This window comes from Pseudorca crassidens, chromosome 11, assembly GCF_039906515.1.
Source record: "Pseudorca crassidens isolate mPseCra1 chromosome 11, mPseCra1.hap1, whole genome shotgun sequence".
Lineage (NCBI taxonomy): Eukaryota > Metazoa > Chordata > Mammalia > Artiodactyla > Delphinidae > Pseudorca > Pseudorca crassidens.
The window spans coordinates 23,450,001-23,465,394 of record NC_090306.1 but is presented as its reverse complement, the minus strand read 5'-3'; the positions used below and the strand labels follow the sequence as shown (position 1 = coordinate 23,465,394).

Below are 15,394 nucleotides of genomic sequence, written 5' to 3'. Positions count from 1 at the left end.
AATTATATTCATGTTGTACATTACATCCCTAGTACTCATTTATCTTGTATCTGGACGTTTGTGCCTCCTGACTGCCTTCATCCAATTCCCCCTCTCCTCACCCCCGCCTCTGGTAACCACAAATCTGATCTCTTTTTCTGTGAGTGTATTTGTTTGTTTTTGAAGTATAACTGACCTACAACACTATGTTAGTTCCTGGTGCACAACACAGTGATTCAATGTTATTTCTATACATTTCAGAAAGGATCACCACTATGTCTAGTTACCATCTGCCTGGTTTTCTCCACTATCTTTGTCAGCATTTTACCAGCTTTGCTCTCTAAGCTGCTAAACCTCAGAGCTTTCTCTAGTCAAGGATTTCCCATTGATTTTAGTTTCCAGAAATAGATTTCCAGTGGGGCAATGAAACACTTATCACTAGATCATTACCATTGGTGAAAAGTCTCCTGCTATTCTGCTTATAGTCTACAACTGCTGAGGCTGTGGAAACTCAAATCTCTGAGGTCGTCTTATTTTGTCTGAGGGCAGAGATAGTTTGTTGTTTTAGGGAAGGCACTCACTCCTTAGATATTTTCTAGCTATTGGGCAGGAAAAAAAGAACTGTTGGAAATTACTAAGTTTTTCTGATGTTAAGGTGCAAAAAAAAATCTGTACATAAAAGAGGTGCTTTCTTCAGAGATATTGCTGAGATGTATGCTTACCTTTGAGTTCAATTTGGCCATGAGACTTCCTAGAACATTTTTCTACCTTCTATCCCTTATTTAGGCAAGGTGATAAAATACATCATAGGTTAGTTTAATCTTTTTCGCATGCTGTATAAGAAGGAAAGAGGCCCACTACAGAGAATCACTAATAACAGTACAAGCAATGAGACAACAATGATAATTCCACTTGGCATTTATTTTTATATTGGTGTTTACTATGGAAAGTTCAAGTGTTGTATGTCAGGTCGTAGATGGACTCTCAGGTGTGTTATTGCTCCCATTAACAGATGGAAAAACTGAAATTGTAAAGGTATCTGTCTCATTAAAGGGCTCAGAATAAATAATTCAGTGGACCTTGTTATGCAGTTTGAAGTAAGTAAATGGCTGGGGGCAATCTGGAGAAGCTAGAAGAACTATATGGAAAAGAGAATGGGAATTGAGGTTGGGAGTTGAGAGTGAGGGAGAGTTCTAGAAAATATTAGAGAGTAGTGAGTATGCAAAGTAGTAAAGATAGGGAAGAATGGATTTTTATGTTTTGCTGCTTTTCTATGGCATAAAAATGTACTTCCTCTACCCCAGCCCCACCTTTGACTGCGTCCTGAGAGATAAAGATATGAATTTGTTCAGATTATATGTTCGTTGCTTGTCGGACTGTGTCCTATGTGAGATGGAATCATGATGCTTCCCAGCCTCTTGTCTGTCTGGCACAACCTTGTTCTGTCTCTGAAATGATCCCATGTGTTAGGGTGTTTCAACATGGAAATGCTCTCACCAGAAGCTGAGGAGGAAAGGAAATAGGAACTTTCCTTGAGTCTGGAGGGTTAGAGGAGCGTCCTGTTCAAGGGAAGCAGGACTTGTTAGAACTTTTCCCACCTCCTGCCCTTCACCAGCCCTGTAGCGTCCACTCCAGCTGAGGTTTTCAGAGCCTTACACTTAACCCTGCCCACACAAAGCCTGCACTTACATCTCTATCTCCTGTCTTCCTTTACATACTCCGGGCTGTAATTAACCTCTGTCTTTCAAAAAATCTCTGCCTTCCGCTCTCTGTGTTCCATAAACACTCCCATGCCCTCATGATATCTTAAATACCTCCTAGAGAATCAAGTGTCTCCAAACTTTTCACTTGGTCAACTAGGTGATGATACTGTAACTATTAGAGGCCCTTCAGGATAAGGAACATGTATGGGTGCAGGGAGTGAACTTTTCAGATGGGCAATTTACAGTCCCTCTAAAACATCCAGGAAGAATTGTTCTCCCATTAGAGCCTTTTACTGAGGGATGAAGTTAAAACAGAACAGTCTGGGCTTCAGACACCAGACAAGAATGTGACAGAAGGGGAATAGAGTAGCAGCAATGGGCTCCCCCTTTTGACCAGCCAAGAAGAAGATGTGAAGGGAGGTAGAGTGGCTTCAGGGAGAAAAGGGAGTTTGTGACCCCAGCATCTTTGCTTTAAGAATGAAACCTTGCTCCCAAACATTTTCTCCATGCTGCTTAAAAGTCTACCAATTAGATTAATTTGAGTTAATATTCAAATATCTCAAAATGAGACCATCGTTCTTTCATCTCTTCCTGTAAGTTGGTTTCATAAACACTTGTTTCCTTCCTTGCTTTATCAAGGTTTCTAAGAGGGTGAAACAGAACCACACTCTTGGGACCCTAGAGTATAAGACCAACACAAAAGTGGTGGGGTGAACAATCACTGAACAGAAAAAGATGCTGATAACTTTTGTTCTGGTATCAACCCAGAGCCACGAGGCCAAAGGAAGGCCAGGCCACTGATGTGAACCTTGCATCTGAGCCCTGTTTTCAGGCATTACCTCCAGGGTTTCCAAGGTTCCAGACTTGTGTTCTCTTACTGTAGAGTCCCTAGCTGTGGGCTCCAAGTTAGTCCTAGACGTTGGCAAAAACAATACAAATGCCATGTGTGTCCCCCTATTTATCCTGGGGGCTGTTTTCAAATTTAATCCAGCTCACTATGGCCCCAGGAAGCATTCTGTTCTCTCTCCCATCTTCAAGGTCAAGAACTTGAGTCCTGATTGTTGAGAAAAGCCAGACTTCTCGTAGGAAAGAAACATCTTTGTTAGAGAAGTCTGTGTCAGAGTATTTTGTCTGTTAACAGCAGAACCAGAAGATAATGAGGACTATTTGCAAGAGAGTAGCATTGACAAACGGCACACATTTTTGAACTCATGTCAAAGTACAAGCTCCTATTTCATTTCGTTTTCTAAGGCTCTGAATAACTTATAGACAATTTAATTGCCTGTATTTGGAATAGGGAATTCCTAAAATGCTGAGTATAATATTTGGATTTAAAGAAAAAGACACCATAATAGAGGCCATTGTTCAAGTAAGTAGAGACAGGTTCATGTATTTCAAACGTTGGATAAAATATAAAGAAGATCATTGAGCTCTAATTTGAAAGAATTCCACTGAAAGCCCCAGAAAACAATCCACTGTGAGAATATGAGACAGAATTATAATATTAACTGGACAATTGTTTGCTAAGAAGCATTTATTTTATATCACTTTTTAACAAGACCAAACTGTCAAACTGTTTAAAATTCCATTGGAAAAATGTGAATTATCACAAAATTGTTTACTTTTTTATCCTTTCATGTATATTGGATTACTCATGGAAGACAATGGAAAGAATCTGAGAAATCCTAGTTTTAGGAGTAACTCAGACTGCATTTCAGAAATATTATAGACTGTGTAAACCAATGCGACTTTTGGACATGTATTAACATAGCTGCAATACTATTGGTGCTGTGTAAGGCACAAAGAAATGAAAAACTGCAGCATTATCAGCAGAGATGATCCTTTGGAAGATGATGGTGCAAGTTAAACATTCTTCCCGTACACATAGTGATCATAGGAAAAAAAGAATCATCTTTATCTTGTTTTGCTAAATACCATTAGCTCCAGCAGCTATGATTCATAACTCATACAAATAATACAGGTCCTTTTAAACTGGCTCTGGAATTATGGAATTATCACCTATGAAGGTATTGCAATCATATATATCCTAGATCATTCACCGAACATACATCCATGTAAAATCATGTTTAGAACAAGGCTGAATTTTCTTGGTATTAAAATCACTTTTGATTATTCATTCTAATACCAAATGGGCATTTCCACTTTTTTCTATATCTGAGTTTCAGAGACGTAGATAACTTATAATGATGCAACGGTTCTTAGCTGCATGAGGATCACCTGGAGGGCTTGTCACAACAGATGGCTGGGCCCGCCTCCAAGTTTCTGAGTCGGTACAACTAAGGTGGGGCAGAGAATGTGCTTCTAACAAGTTCCATGGGATGCTGATGCTGCATTCCTGGGAACCACACTTTGAGTACCACCGCAATAAAGGAATCTGGGTAGCAGAGCTAAAAGCAATTTTAGGAAAAAAGTCTTTATGTATGGGTCTGGCTGGTATTGTAGAAAATGAAAAGAAATCCAAGCTTTCCCCTAAAGGCCCAGCCTCTCTGTGGCCTCCACCTCCACACAGAGCCCTCTGCCTCCTGTTTTTCCAGTTCTGTCTTTCCTACCTCCAGTTCTCAAAAGCGCTTGCAGATCTTGCTACCTTAATTTACCCTAAAATGTAACTTAATCACAGCAGTTAGTCCTCTCAGAGAGCTTTGCATTTTGAAGTGGATCAAAACTGTAAACACAATAAATGAAATCTGAACAATGAAAAGGCATTAATTTTAAATGGGAAAAACTTCGTTACATCTTCACTCTCTTGCCTTCATTACACCAGAGTGACCTAAAAGTCAAATCTCTCCATGCTACTTTCTTACTCAAAGTCTTCAATGACTGTCCTTCTCCTACAGGCAAATTTTAAATGCTTAGCCAGACTTCCAGGCCTTTCATTTCAGTTATTATATTGTTCAACTCTGTTTGTTCTTTAAATCTTCTAGCTCACTGGTAAACATTTCTTGTATCTTCTCAGTCTGTGCCTCTGTTCTTTTTCTGAGATCTTGGATCATCTTTACTTTACTATCATTACTCTGAATTCTTTTTCAAGTAGATTGCCTATCTCCATTTCACTTAGTTATTCTTCTTGGGTTTTAACTTGTTCCTTTGCCTGGAACATATTTCTCTGCTGTCTCATTTTGTCTAACTCTCTGTGTTTGTGGTCTCTGTTCTGCAGACTGCAGGACTGTAGTTCCTCTTGCTTCTGGTGTCTGGCCCCTGGTGGGTGAGATTGGTCCAAGGGCTTGTGCAGGCTTCCTGGTGGGTGGGACTTGTGCCTGCCCACTGGTGGGTAGAGCTGGGGTTTGTCCCTCTGGTGGAGAAGGCCGTGTCAAGAGGTGTGTTTACAGGCAGCTGTGGGTTCAGTACGACTTTAGGCGGCTTGTTTGTTGATGCGTGGGGCTGTGTTCCCACCCCATTGGTTGTTTGGCCTGAGGTGTCCCAGCACTGGAGGCTGCAGGCTGTTGGATGGGGCCAGGTCTTGGTGCCAAAATGGCGACCTTCAGGACAGCTCACAGTGATGAGCTCTGGGGTCTCTGCCAATAGTGTCCTTATCCCCACAGTGAGCCACAGCCAACCCTCACCTCCCCAGGAGACCCTCCAAGACCTGCAGGTAGGTCTGGCCCAGTCTCCTATGGAGTCACTGCTTTGCCCTGAGTCCCAGTGCACGTGAAACCTTGTGTGCATCCTCCAAGAGTGGAGTCTCTTTTTCCCCCAGTCCTGTGGAACTCCTGCACTCAAGCCCTGCGGTCTTTCAAAACCAAATGCTCTGGGGGCTCCTCCTCCTGATGCCAGACCCCCAGGCTGGGGAGCCTGATGTGGGGCTCAGAACTCTCACTCCTGTGGGAGAACCTCTGTGATATATTTATTTTCCAGTTTGTGGGTCACCCACCCAGTGGGTATGGGATTTGATTATATCGCTAAAGTGCCCCTCCTACCATCTCATTGTGGCTTCTTCTTTGTCTTTGGTTGTAGGTTATCTGTTTTTGTAGGTTCCAGTCTTTTTTGTTGATGGTTATTCAGTGGTTAGTTGTGATTTTGGTGTTTTCATGAGCGGAAGTGAGCTCAAGTCCTTCTACTCCACCATCTTGTTCTTGTCTCCTCTCAGGCCTTTCAATATATCCCACTACCTACCTATTCAACCTCATCAGCCACCTCTCCCTCCTTCCACTTTATATACAACAATACTGAACTGTTTCAGATTCTCTGAAAATGTCCTATTCTCAGGATCAGCTACATAATTTCTAGGCCCCAGTAAAATATAAAATTGCAGGACCCTTTGATCAAAATGCAGTAAAGACTTTCAAGACAACAACAACAGAGCTTTTGTCCAAGTACAGAGGTCTGAGCATGGGGCCCTATGGACTGCAGGTCACATGCCCATGAAGCAACCCTGACTATTCTGGAGACATAATCCCTAAGTCCCTTGGCGCTTGTCTTGAGGCATCACAGAGAAACAGTGAAAAGTTCTTATTTCCTTTTGCTCTGAATTAGTATCTTTAGATTTGCTGAACTTCGAATGCAAGAAAGCATGTGAGCATCACCAAGCATTTGTTCATTTTTCAGGAAAGCTCTTGCACAGACAGAGAGCTCAATGTATTACCTTGATCCTGGCACCACTGACTCTCCTTATACCACTGTCATGGTCTCCCCCTCTTTGGTACCTTTGGTACTAGTCCCTCCTCCTGCAATGCCATTCACCTGCTTCTCATCTGATAACCCCCCACTCATGCATCAGCTGCTCAGCCTATGCTCCTCCTGGACTGTGAACCCTCTCCCAACACCCGGGGCACACTCGACACTTGGTGCAGTCTTGACTTGAGAGGTGAGTTCACTGGGTTTTGATCATGTTCACATGAACATCTTATTCACTAGACTCCAGGTGATTCCAGGGCATCGACAGTGCCTTCGTCTCTGTATCTGCAGAATCTAGTACAATGCCTGGATTTCGGGAGGGACTCAAAAATGCTTATTAAATGAAAGGATTGGTGATCACACGTTATAACATTTTTCACTAATTCAAAGATAGTTTCTCAGAAGAAAGATAGCTTAAATGTGATTCAGTCTTTTGGAACTACTAGGTGAGGTGGTCAATTTACTTCTAGTTACCTCAGAGAGAGGACACTTTGAGGCAAGAACCAAACTCCTTGGTCTCTCAAACCTAATCTAGGTGGGTGTGACCCCTGGAGATGTGTTCAGTCCTGCTCAGTGGAGGAATCTAACACACGGGAGAGTCTTCAAGAATCATCAAGAATGCCTTTCCTAGACTGGTTCCATGTGGGAACTTTTATTCTTCATTCAAATATCAGCACTTGTTTGAGGCCTACAGTCAGTTTTCCAGGGCTGATGATCTGGTCTGTGGTTGATTTAGGTCCTTTGCCCCTCTTCCTCTTTCGTGACTTCTGACATTTCACTGTTGCTCTAGCATGAGTGGGTGGAGAAAAACCTTACGAGCTGAAATTCAAACCAGTAATGTCTACTTTTTGCAAATGCATAGTTCATCTATGAATTTCGTGTACTCCAGCTCTTCATCCCTAGCTGACACGTAAAATTTGAGCACTGGCAGGATATCTTATTTACTTAGGTATTTTTCTCCAACTTGCATATATATACTCTCTTAGGCACGTTTTTAGACAATATCCAAGAAACTTTTTTTTTTAGTATAATCTTTGCAGTTACCTTTTAGCAATTGGTATGTACTTTGTCCTTGCAAATAGTCTAGGACTGAGGCAGCATCTGGTAGGGTTTTTCTGGCCAGGCAAGGAGAAAGAGAGCTAGTTGTTCCTGACTTTCTCCCTAGATTGCTGCTTCTCAGTCTTTCTCTCTTTACCACTGTTTGCTCTCTTGAAGCTGATGGGCTTCCATCCCTCACAATGCCTCTAGCCCTGTGGACATCATGAATGAGCTGGGACAAATGGGTCTGGACCTAAATCTCAAAAGGCAAGAACATCCCCATGTTAGATTCATCTTCAGACAGTTACATCCACCAGCTGCTCTGAAATCAAATCCTGGCTGCCTAAACCAAGCCACTAGTTATGGAGTGACAGGGAGCACGTGCAGAAGTCTGCATTGAACCAGGAACCCATCTCAATAGAGCGGTCACTTTATCCATTGCTTGGATGTGAATGGTTCTGTTTTACTCTGAACCTGTTGGGGTGGACTTTTTATTCCTTTACGCTGAGCTTTGTCACCACGTGTTCCCAATCTGAGCCCTGTTTGCTCAGACTCTTAATTCGTTTAGGAGCCTTGGAAGCTGCTTCTCTAGAGTTAATCTGGACTCGCTGGAAGAGAGTTCAACAGGTTCTATAGTTTATGCCAATCTAATACCTGAACCTGCTCTCTCACTGCCATACCCGGGGTGTGTATTACCTTTCCCTGAATACTACGGAGGATGGAAAATTAACTGTTGTCTGAGGTCACCCACTTAATCCTGAGTAGCTCTCTTAGAAATATCTTCTTTTCATAAACCAGATGTCAGCTAAAGTCAACTCGCCCTTTTAGATTTAAATGAAATTGTTTTGAATTCTCATGCCTTATGAGGTAAGCCATTTAGAGACTCTTTCAAGCTCTGTTAATCTTTGGCGTATGGACAGGAGGTTGTTTACAGTTGTCCTGGCCACCTCTGGCTAAGGCCTGATCACTCCACGTATGGCCCCTCTCTTGTCTATGCCTGGTCTCCCTTCTGTTTTCCCTGTCCCTCCACACCAAGCAGTCACCTTGTTCCTGTTTCAGCATTCCCCTTGAGCCCGTCTCAAACACAAGGCTGTTTAAGTGTGTGCACCACACTGTTATAGGAGAACTGGGGCAACTGTTGGAGATTTTAGAGCAGCAACCAACTTATGATTAAATATTAGACATTCCCAGGCTTGAAAACCTTTCAGCCATCTCATCACCAGGGGCCTCTCTCCCTGGACACCTTTCTCTGTAGCTCCCACCTCCCACCATGCTTGGCCTCTTCTCTTAACTCTTCCCCTTTTCTGTCTAACTTCTTGCTTATATCCCAAATTCCAGTTAACTTTCTCTGTAGAGAAACTTGGTGTTGCTTTTGTCTTCTTCAAGACTTGACCTTGGGACCTCCTGTCCCACAGCCAGGGCAGTTTATCAATGTGTTTTCCCCAAAATAGCCCTCTCCCTAAAAGTCTTGTGCCAGATGTCACCCTGTCCCCATGTGGTTACCTAAAGCCCAGGTCTGACTCACTGTCGCTTCTAACCAGTTCATTACAATCTGCCCTGTCTTGGCCGACCCTTTGCTCTGGGGACACTGCTGAAGACAGAAAGAACACAGGCTTTGGAGTTAAATCACTTTGAAACCCAGATGTACTACTCATCGGTTTTGTGACACTTTTTCTAGACCACGTTCCTCAGCTCTGAAATGTTGATAATTATATCTTATAAAGGATTTGTGTGAGAGTTTGATTAGGAATATACCATGTCTGACAGATAGGAGACACCAGAAGTTTTATTTCCTTTTCATAAAATAAAACGGAGAACAGGCTTGAAAATCTCCCAAGCCAATAAAACCATTGAAGTTATGTAAGCAAAATTAAATCTAGCTTGTTTCATGAACATAAGCACAACTTAACTTAGGTTATTTCTTGTAAATGTCACAGATAATCATAAAAGAAATTTAATTCATCTTCCTTAAATGGTGTAAGATAATCACTTTTAACCAATCCTCTGTCATCTGGAAACCACCACTGAAATAACCAATCACTGTGAAGGGAAACACCTTCCTCATTTTCACTTTATGAGCATCTTGTAACATCATATCTCTGTGCTTCATACCAGTTTGGGGTTTGAAGTACCCCTCATGGTGAACAATTTGTTTCTCACTCAATAAAATATTCACATCAAGTAAAGCTCTCTAGTTTTCTTTTAACACTTTCCTCTCTGCCAGCCTCAAACTTCAGCACTGATGAGGATGAAACTTCCCCAGCCTGGCTGGATGCCTGTTTACTTCGACCTCTGATCCCTACCTACTTGATATCTCAGCTCTCCTGGACATTGAAGATGGTCCCTGCTTTGGCTGTCATCAGTCAGCCACTCCCACTCCAGGCTCCAGATGTCTGGAACTACTCAGTGTTCCCAAACTTACTTTTTCTCATCTCTGGAGTCCTGCGATGCTATTCTCTGCCTTTTCACATGGGCAGCTTCTACTCAGGCCTTCACCTAAATATCACCCTCTCTTCCAGAAAACCACCCCTGATTCTCCAAGACTGAGTTGGATGTCACTACTACATTTTCCTCTAGCACCCTGTAAACATCCCCATGACGTCCCCCAGCATAGGGTTTTAAAATCACTGGTTACTTGGCCTCCTGAGGCAGAAGTAGACTCTTTTTTTTTTTTTTTTTTTTTGCGGTACACGGGCCTCTCACTGCCTTGGCCTCTCCCATTGCGGAGCACAGGCTCCGGACGCGCAGGCCCAGCGGCCATGGCCCACGGGCCCACCCGCTCCGCGGCATGTGGAATCCTCCTGGACCGGGGCACGAACCCGTGTCCCCTGCATCGGCAGGCGGACTCTCAACCACTGCGCCACCAGGGAAGCCCAGAAGTAGACTCTTATCAACGTTTTATCCCTAGGCAGAGGCACATAGCAAGCCTTCAAGAATGTTTGTATTTTCTTTGCTTTAGGAGATAGGTCCAAAAAAATATTGCCATGATTTATGTCAAAGAGTGTTCTGCCTATGTTTTTTTCTAGGAGTTTTATGGTTTCATGTCTTACATTTAGGCCTTTAATCCATTTTGAGCTTTTTTTTTTTGTATATGGTGTGAGGAAATGTTCTAATTTCATTCTTTTACATGTAGCAGTCTAGCTTTCCCAGCACCACGTATTGAAGAGACTATCTTTTTTCCATTGTATATTCTTGCCTCCTTTGTCATAGGTTAATTGACCATAGGTGAGTGGGTTTATTTCTCAGCTCTCTATTCTGTTCTTTTAATCTATGTGTTTGTTTTGTGCCAGTACCATGCTATTTTGATTACTGTAGCTTTGTAGTATAGTTTGAAGTCAGGGAGAATGATACCTCCAGTTTTGTTCATTTTTCTCAAGATTGCTTTGGCAATTCAGGGTCTTTTGTGGTTCCATATAATTTTTAATATTATTTGTTCTAGTTCTCTGAAAAATGTCACGGATATTTTGATAGGAATTGCATTAAAATCTGTAGATTGCTCTGGATAGTACGGAGAGTATTACACTTAGTGAAATAAGTCAGACAAAGAAAGACAAATACTCTGTTACTTACATGTGAAATCTAAAAACTAAAACAAATGAATATGTATAACAAAACAGACTCACAGATATAGAGAATAAACTAGTGGTTATCAGGGTGGAGAGGGGAGGGGTGAGGGGTGAGATAGGGGTAAAGGATTAAGAGATACAAACTACTATGTATAAAATAAATAGGCTACAAGGATACATTGTATAGCATAGGGAAATATAGCCATTATTCTGTAATAACTTTAAATGGAGTAAAATCTAGAAAAATATTGAATCACTAAGTCATACACCTGAAACTAATGTAATATTATAAATCAACTATACTTCAATTTAAAAAAAATGAATATTTGTAGTTGAATAAATCCATACTGCCTCGCTTCCATGCTGTGTGACTACTCACAGTCCTGACAAGACAGACAATAAGCCTAACCTTTTAATCAGTTGACAACCATCTTTCTTCCCCCTTACCATCACTGCCCCCAACCACATATACGTTACCATAAGAATGTATTTCTCTGAGCAGTAAAGATGTAAGATCTATATTTCACTTATCGTTGATAAAAGAAGTTGTATAAAATGGATGAGACATCTAGATAAAGAACAATAAACTGTAAAAATGTTCGGTGAATGAGAGCTCAGATGCTCTAGTTAAACGGCATTTCATAATTGATAGATAACACTGGGAAGAGGGAGAAATATTTAATGAGAGATTGCGGAAAAGGCAAAAGTAAAAACACAATTTCTGAACACAGTGGTTGATGCAAGGGCTTTTCCAGTCCTACAGACAATATAATACCTTACCTTTGTTGTACTCCATGGTTAACCAGTGCTTGCATATGCAGAAGGAAAGAAATTTTCTTCCTGCCTCTCCCTTTGTTTGCCTACCTTGGAAATAGCTTCAGAGATAAGAGACATTCAGTTATGGCTCACAGATATAACTGAGCTGTCCTGCACAAGTAGTTCTTAAAACAAGTCCAGAAATTTCCAAATGGAATTAGAAGCACTGAGATCACCATGAAGATGCAAGAGAGCTAGTCAGAGATGACCAAGAAAGTGTGCTGTCCTCTCATTTGGCATCTCATGAGTAGCTCCTCAGGCCTCCTGAAAGAAAATAAATTAGAGATGCCATGATAGCTGTCACAATCCACATCTCACTAACATGCAATGTTTAAAAATTTTAAGTGAACAAATAAAATACCTTGGAACATATTCTCTGTTTCGGGGCTAAACAATTTCGTTTTAACTATATAAAATTCCAAACCAAAGCCCTTAAATGTAAACAGTTAGTAGTAAAATTGGTACAAAGTAAAGATGATCATGATTATGATTTATGGACGTACCAAATGGATTATCTTAATTGCAAAACTAGCTCAGCCTCTGATGTGGTTGGAGTCCCGGGACAGAGGTTAACAGAAAGCACCGCTGCCCACTTAGCCAGGCGTACCCTTGCTTCAGACTAGGGCATTCCTTTCGGTGGGGGGAAAGAGCTGTATGATTTCACTGGCATTTCCATATGAGAGATGACATCTAAGAGAAAGCAAGACATTTGGTTGCTTGGAGGGACTGTTCTATAGATGATTTTAGGCAAGTTATTTGCCTCTGAGGCTCAGAGGCTCATTTGCACAGAGGGTAGAAAAATGAATGCAAGTATTAGAAACAGGTCTGGCTGTTGTAACAGAAGTCAAAATACTTGTGGCTCAAAAGAGGCAGGAGTTTATTTCTCTCTCATGACACCGTCTGACCATAACCAATCTAGACTCCACAGTTTCAGGACCAGGCTCCTCCGGTCCTGTTTTGCATCTTTAACACTCAACTTTCATCTCCGGGCTAAAACTGTCTGTTCCCAACTCCTGCCTTCATGTCTGCTTTGCAGCCAGTTGGAGAGAAGAGGATGAAGCGGGGCATAATCCTTCCCTTTTCAAGGGTGCAAAAGGCACGTCATTTACATCCCTTCTGCTCACATCCCATTGGCACTTAGTCACATGGTCACATCAGTCTGTAAGATGAGCTAGAAGATGGAGTCTTTAGCTGAGGTGCCACATGCCCCGCTAAACTTTAGGACTTTCTTGCTAAGGAAGAAAGGGAGAACATATACTCAAGGGCAGCTAGCAATTGTCCTTAGCATTTCTTGTGACTTTCTGCTAAAATAATAGGTAAAACGTTTGATACAAAGTCAATGTTAAACAAAAACTTAAATCAATTTGATTTCGTTCTTAATAAAGAGACATAAGTATAAGGTATACGTATATCCACACAGAGGCACACAATGTGGGTCAAATTAAGCATGGCTGAGGTTTGGAGATAAAATGACTCTCACTACATTGGCTTTCTGGCCCTGCTCAGTGTAGGCAGTGAAGGCTTCATCTATGGGCCCAGCCTTGCCCAGTTCCTCAACCACTCCTGACCAGGTTATCCCCAGTAGGCAGTCTTACAGCTAGAGCTATGTTCAGAATCAGGTGTGTCTTGGGTGAGTCCAAATTGCAGCCCACCCTTAACTCCTGATTCATCTCTTCAGTTCCTGCATCTCAGCTCCTACGGCTCTCCTTCCCCCTCTCCACTTGTCCAGACACACCCATGATCAGACTGACCCAAAACATGACACAAAGGAATGTTACCAACAACGCTTTTATATACTGTTCTGCTATTATCATTACCTTTCATGCAGAGTTTCTTTTCTCCCCAAGTTCAAAGAAAACAAAAGAAAAGTAAAGGAGGGGCTTCCCTGGTGGCGCAGTGGTTGGGAGTCCGCCTGCCGATGCAGGGGACGTGGGTTCGTGCCCCAGTCTGGGAGGATCCCACGTGCCGTGGAGTGGCTGGGCCCGTGGGCCATGGTCACTGGGCCTGCGCGTCCGGAGCCTGGGCTCCGCGACGGGAGAGGCCACAGCAGGGAGAGGCCTGCGTACCGCAAAACAAACAAACAAACAAAACGAAACAAAAAGAAAAGGAAAGAAAAGAAAAGAAAAGAAAAAGAAAGGATGAGATGATCAGAAGCACAGATGGTAGGAAACTATACCAGGGAGAGATGTAACCAGAATGGAAAACAAGACAACAAGAACACACATACGGCAGTGTCGAGTGGTCACATGGCAGTGATCCAGAAGCTCCAGATAACAATGTAGGAAAACACGTGACAAGTCCTCCTACACTGCGTGGGAGGATGGAAGGTGGTGAGGGGGGAGGAGGGGGACATGCGTCATTCCATGCTCAAATGATTCTCACTTCAGCAGGACATCCAAGGAGGACACACCCACAAACTGAGTGAAGAACTATTTGACCATCTGGCAAAGCTACTTTCTAACTAAGGTATTTCACTATTAACTAGGAAAATTTCTACTTAATCTATGGGGTGGCCCCCTGTAGGTATGTAAAAGAATAACATTTTATAACAGGTGTCTTTGGGGCTTTCTCTGTCAAAAATGCAATAGACCAATTAGAACAGGTCTTGATAAGGGGAGAAATCTCACATGGACTCTAACAGATGAAACAAGAACATAACTAACTCCATGTGAGAGCTTCCAGGGATCTCATGGCCACTCACACTCACACATGGTCCTATAGTTCAGAAGGCTATGGACCTGCCCAGCCCATACAGACTGACAGTGGCAGAGCCGAAAGTAAACCCAAGTACTGGGGGCTCCTGGCCCAAAGAGCCTTGACATGTACTTTCTCATGCCAGAGGAATCTCTTATTCTGAAAAGAAATTATCTCTTGTGGGAAATCATTAATATGTCCTTAAAACCATTTTTTATCAAAAAGGACGAGACCTGCGATGGTGAAACAAGCTCTAAGTGTATAAATAACATCCTCTGACTGTTGTAGGATGACCATGTTCCTGAGGAGTTTGCAGAGTGACAAATGACTTCAGACAGACGCGTGGTCTGGCTGCACATTTTATAAGTGACTTTAGAGGAAATGTTGCTTCAAGAACGCAGGAGAGACTGGTGATCTCAATCAGCTGGGAATGAGGACAATCCTTATTGAATGAGCAGAGAACAAGGTCAGTGTTTACGAAACAACCCTTCCTATTGAGTGAGACAGCACAGGCAGCCTTGGCTGGGGAGGTGCTCCCCGCAAGTGAAGGGCTGCTCAGTTTCACTCATCAAGGCACCCCGAGCAGGGCTCAGTGCACTCTGGAGAGGGCAGAGAGGAGCAGTCAGACTTCCCAGGTCAGGAACTAAAGCCCTAGGAGCCGGCAGGTGAGTGGGGGCCTGGAAGGCGGCAAGTGAAGGGGAGAAGTGCATTGCCCAAGGATTCAGAGGATCAGGGTTCCAGCCCTAGCTCTGTTCCTAGCTGTCCTGGTTGTGCCGCTTTGAGCTGGTTACTTTGCCTCTTGGGTGAGCTTCAGTTTCCTCCTCTGTAAAAGCAGAGGGTAGCACTACACATCTTCCGGCTCTACAATTCTATTGTTCAGGGATCACTACTCAAACGCCGACAGACAGTCATGGTTCCCAACCAGAGGCAATTTGCCCCCCTCTCCCCAGGGGACATTGGCAATGT

General features: G+C 42.8%; 1 protein-coding gene across 2 annotated transcripts in view; it reads right to left on the bottom strand.

The window, feature by feature from the left end:
* Positions 1-879: 879 nt before the first annotated feature.
* Positions 880-15,394, bottom strand: part of CCDC91 (coiled-coil domain containing 91) — a 410,030-nt gene continuing 395,515 nt past the window's right edge. For both annotated transcript variants that reach the window (XM_067696037.1, XM_067696039.1), the window contains one exon: positions 880-11,998. In XM_067696037.1, the coding sequence (XP_067552138.1) occupies positions 11,990-11,998 (9 nt within the window). In that variant the 3' untranslated portion in view covers positions 880-11,989. The remainder of the gene's footprint in view (positions 11,999-15,394) is intronic.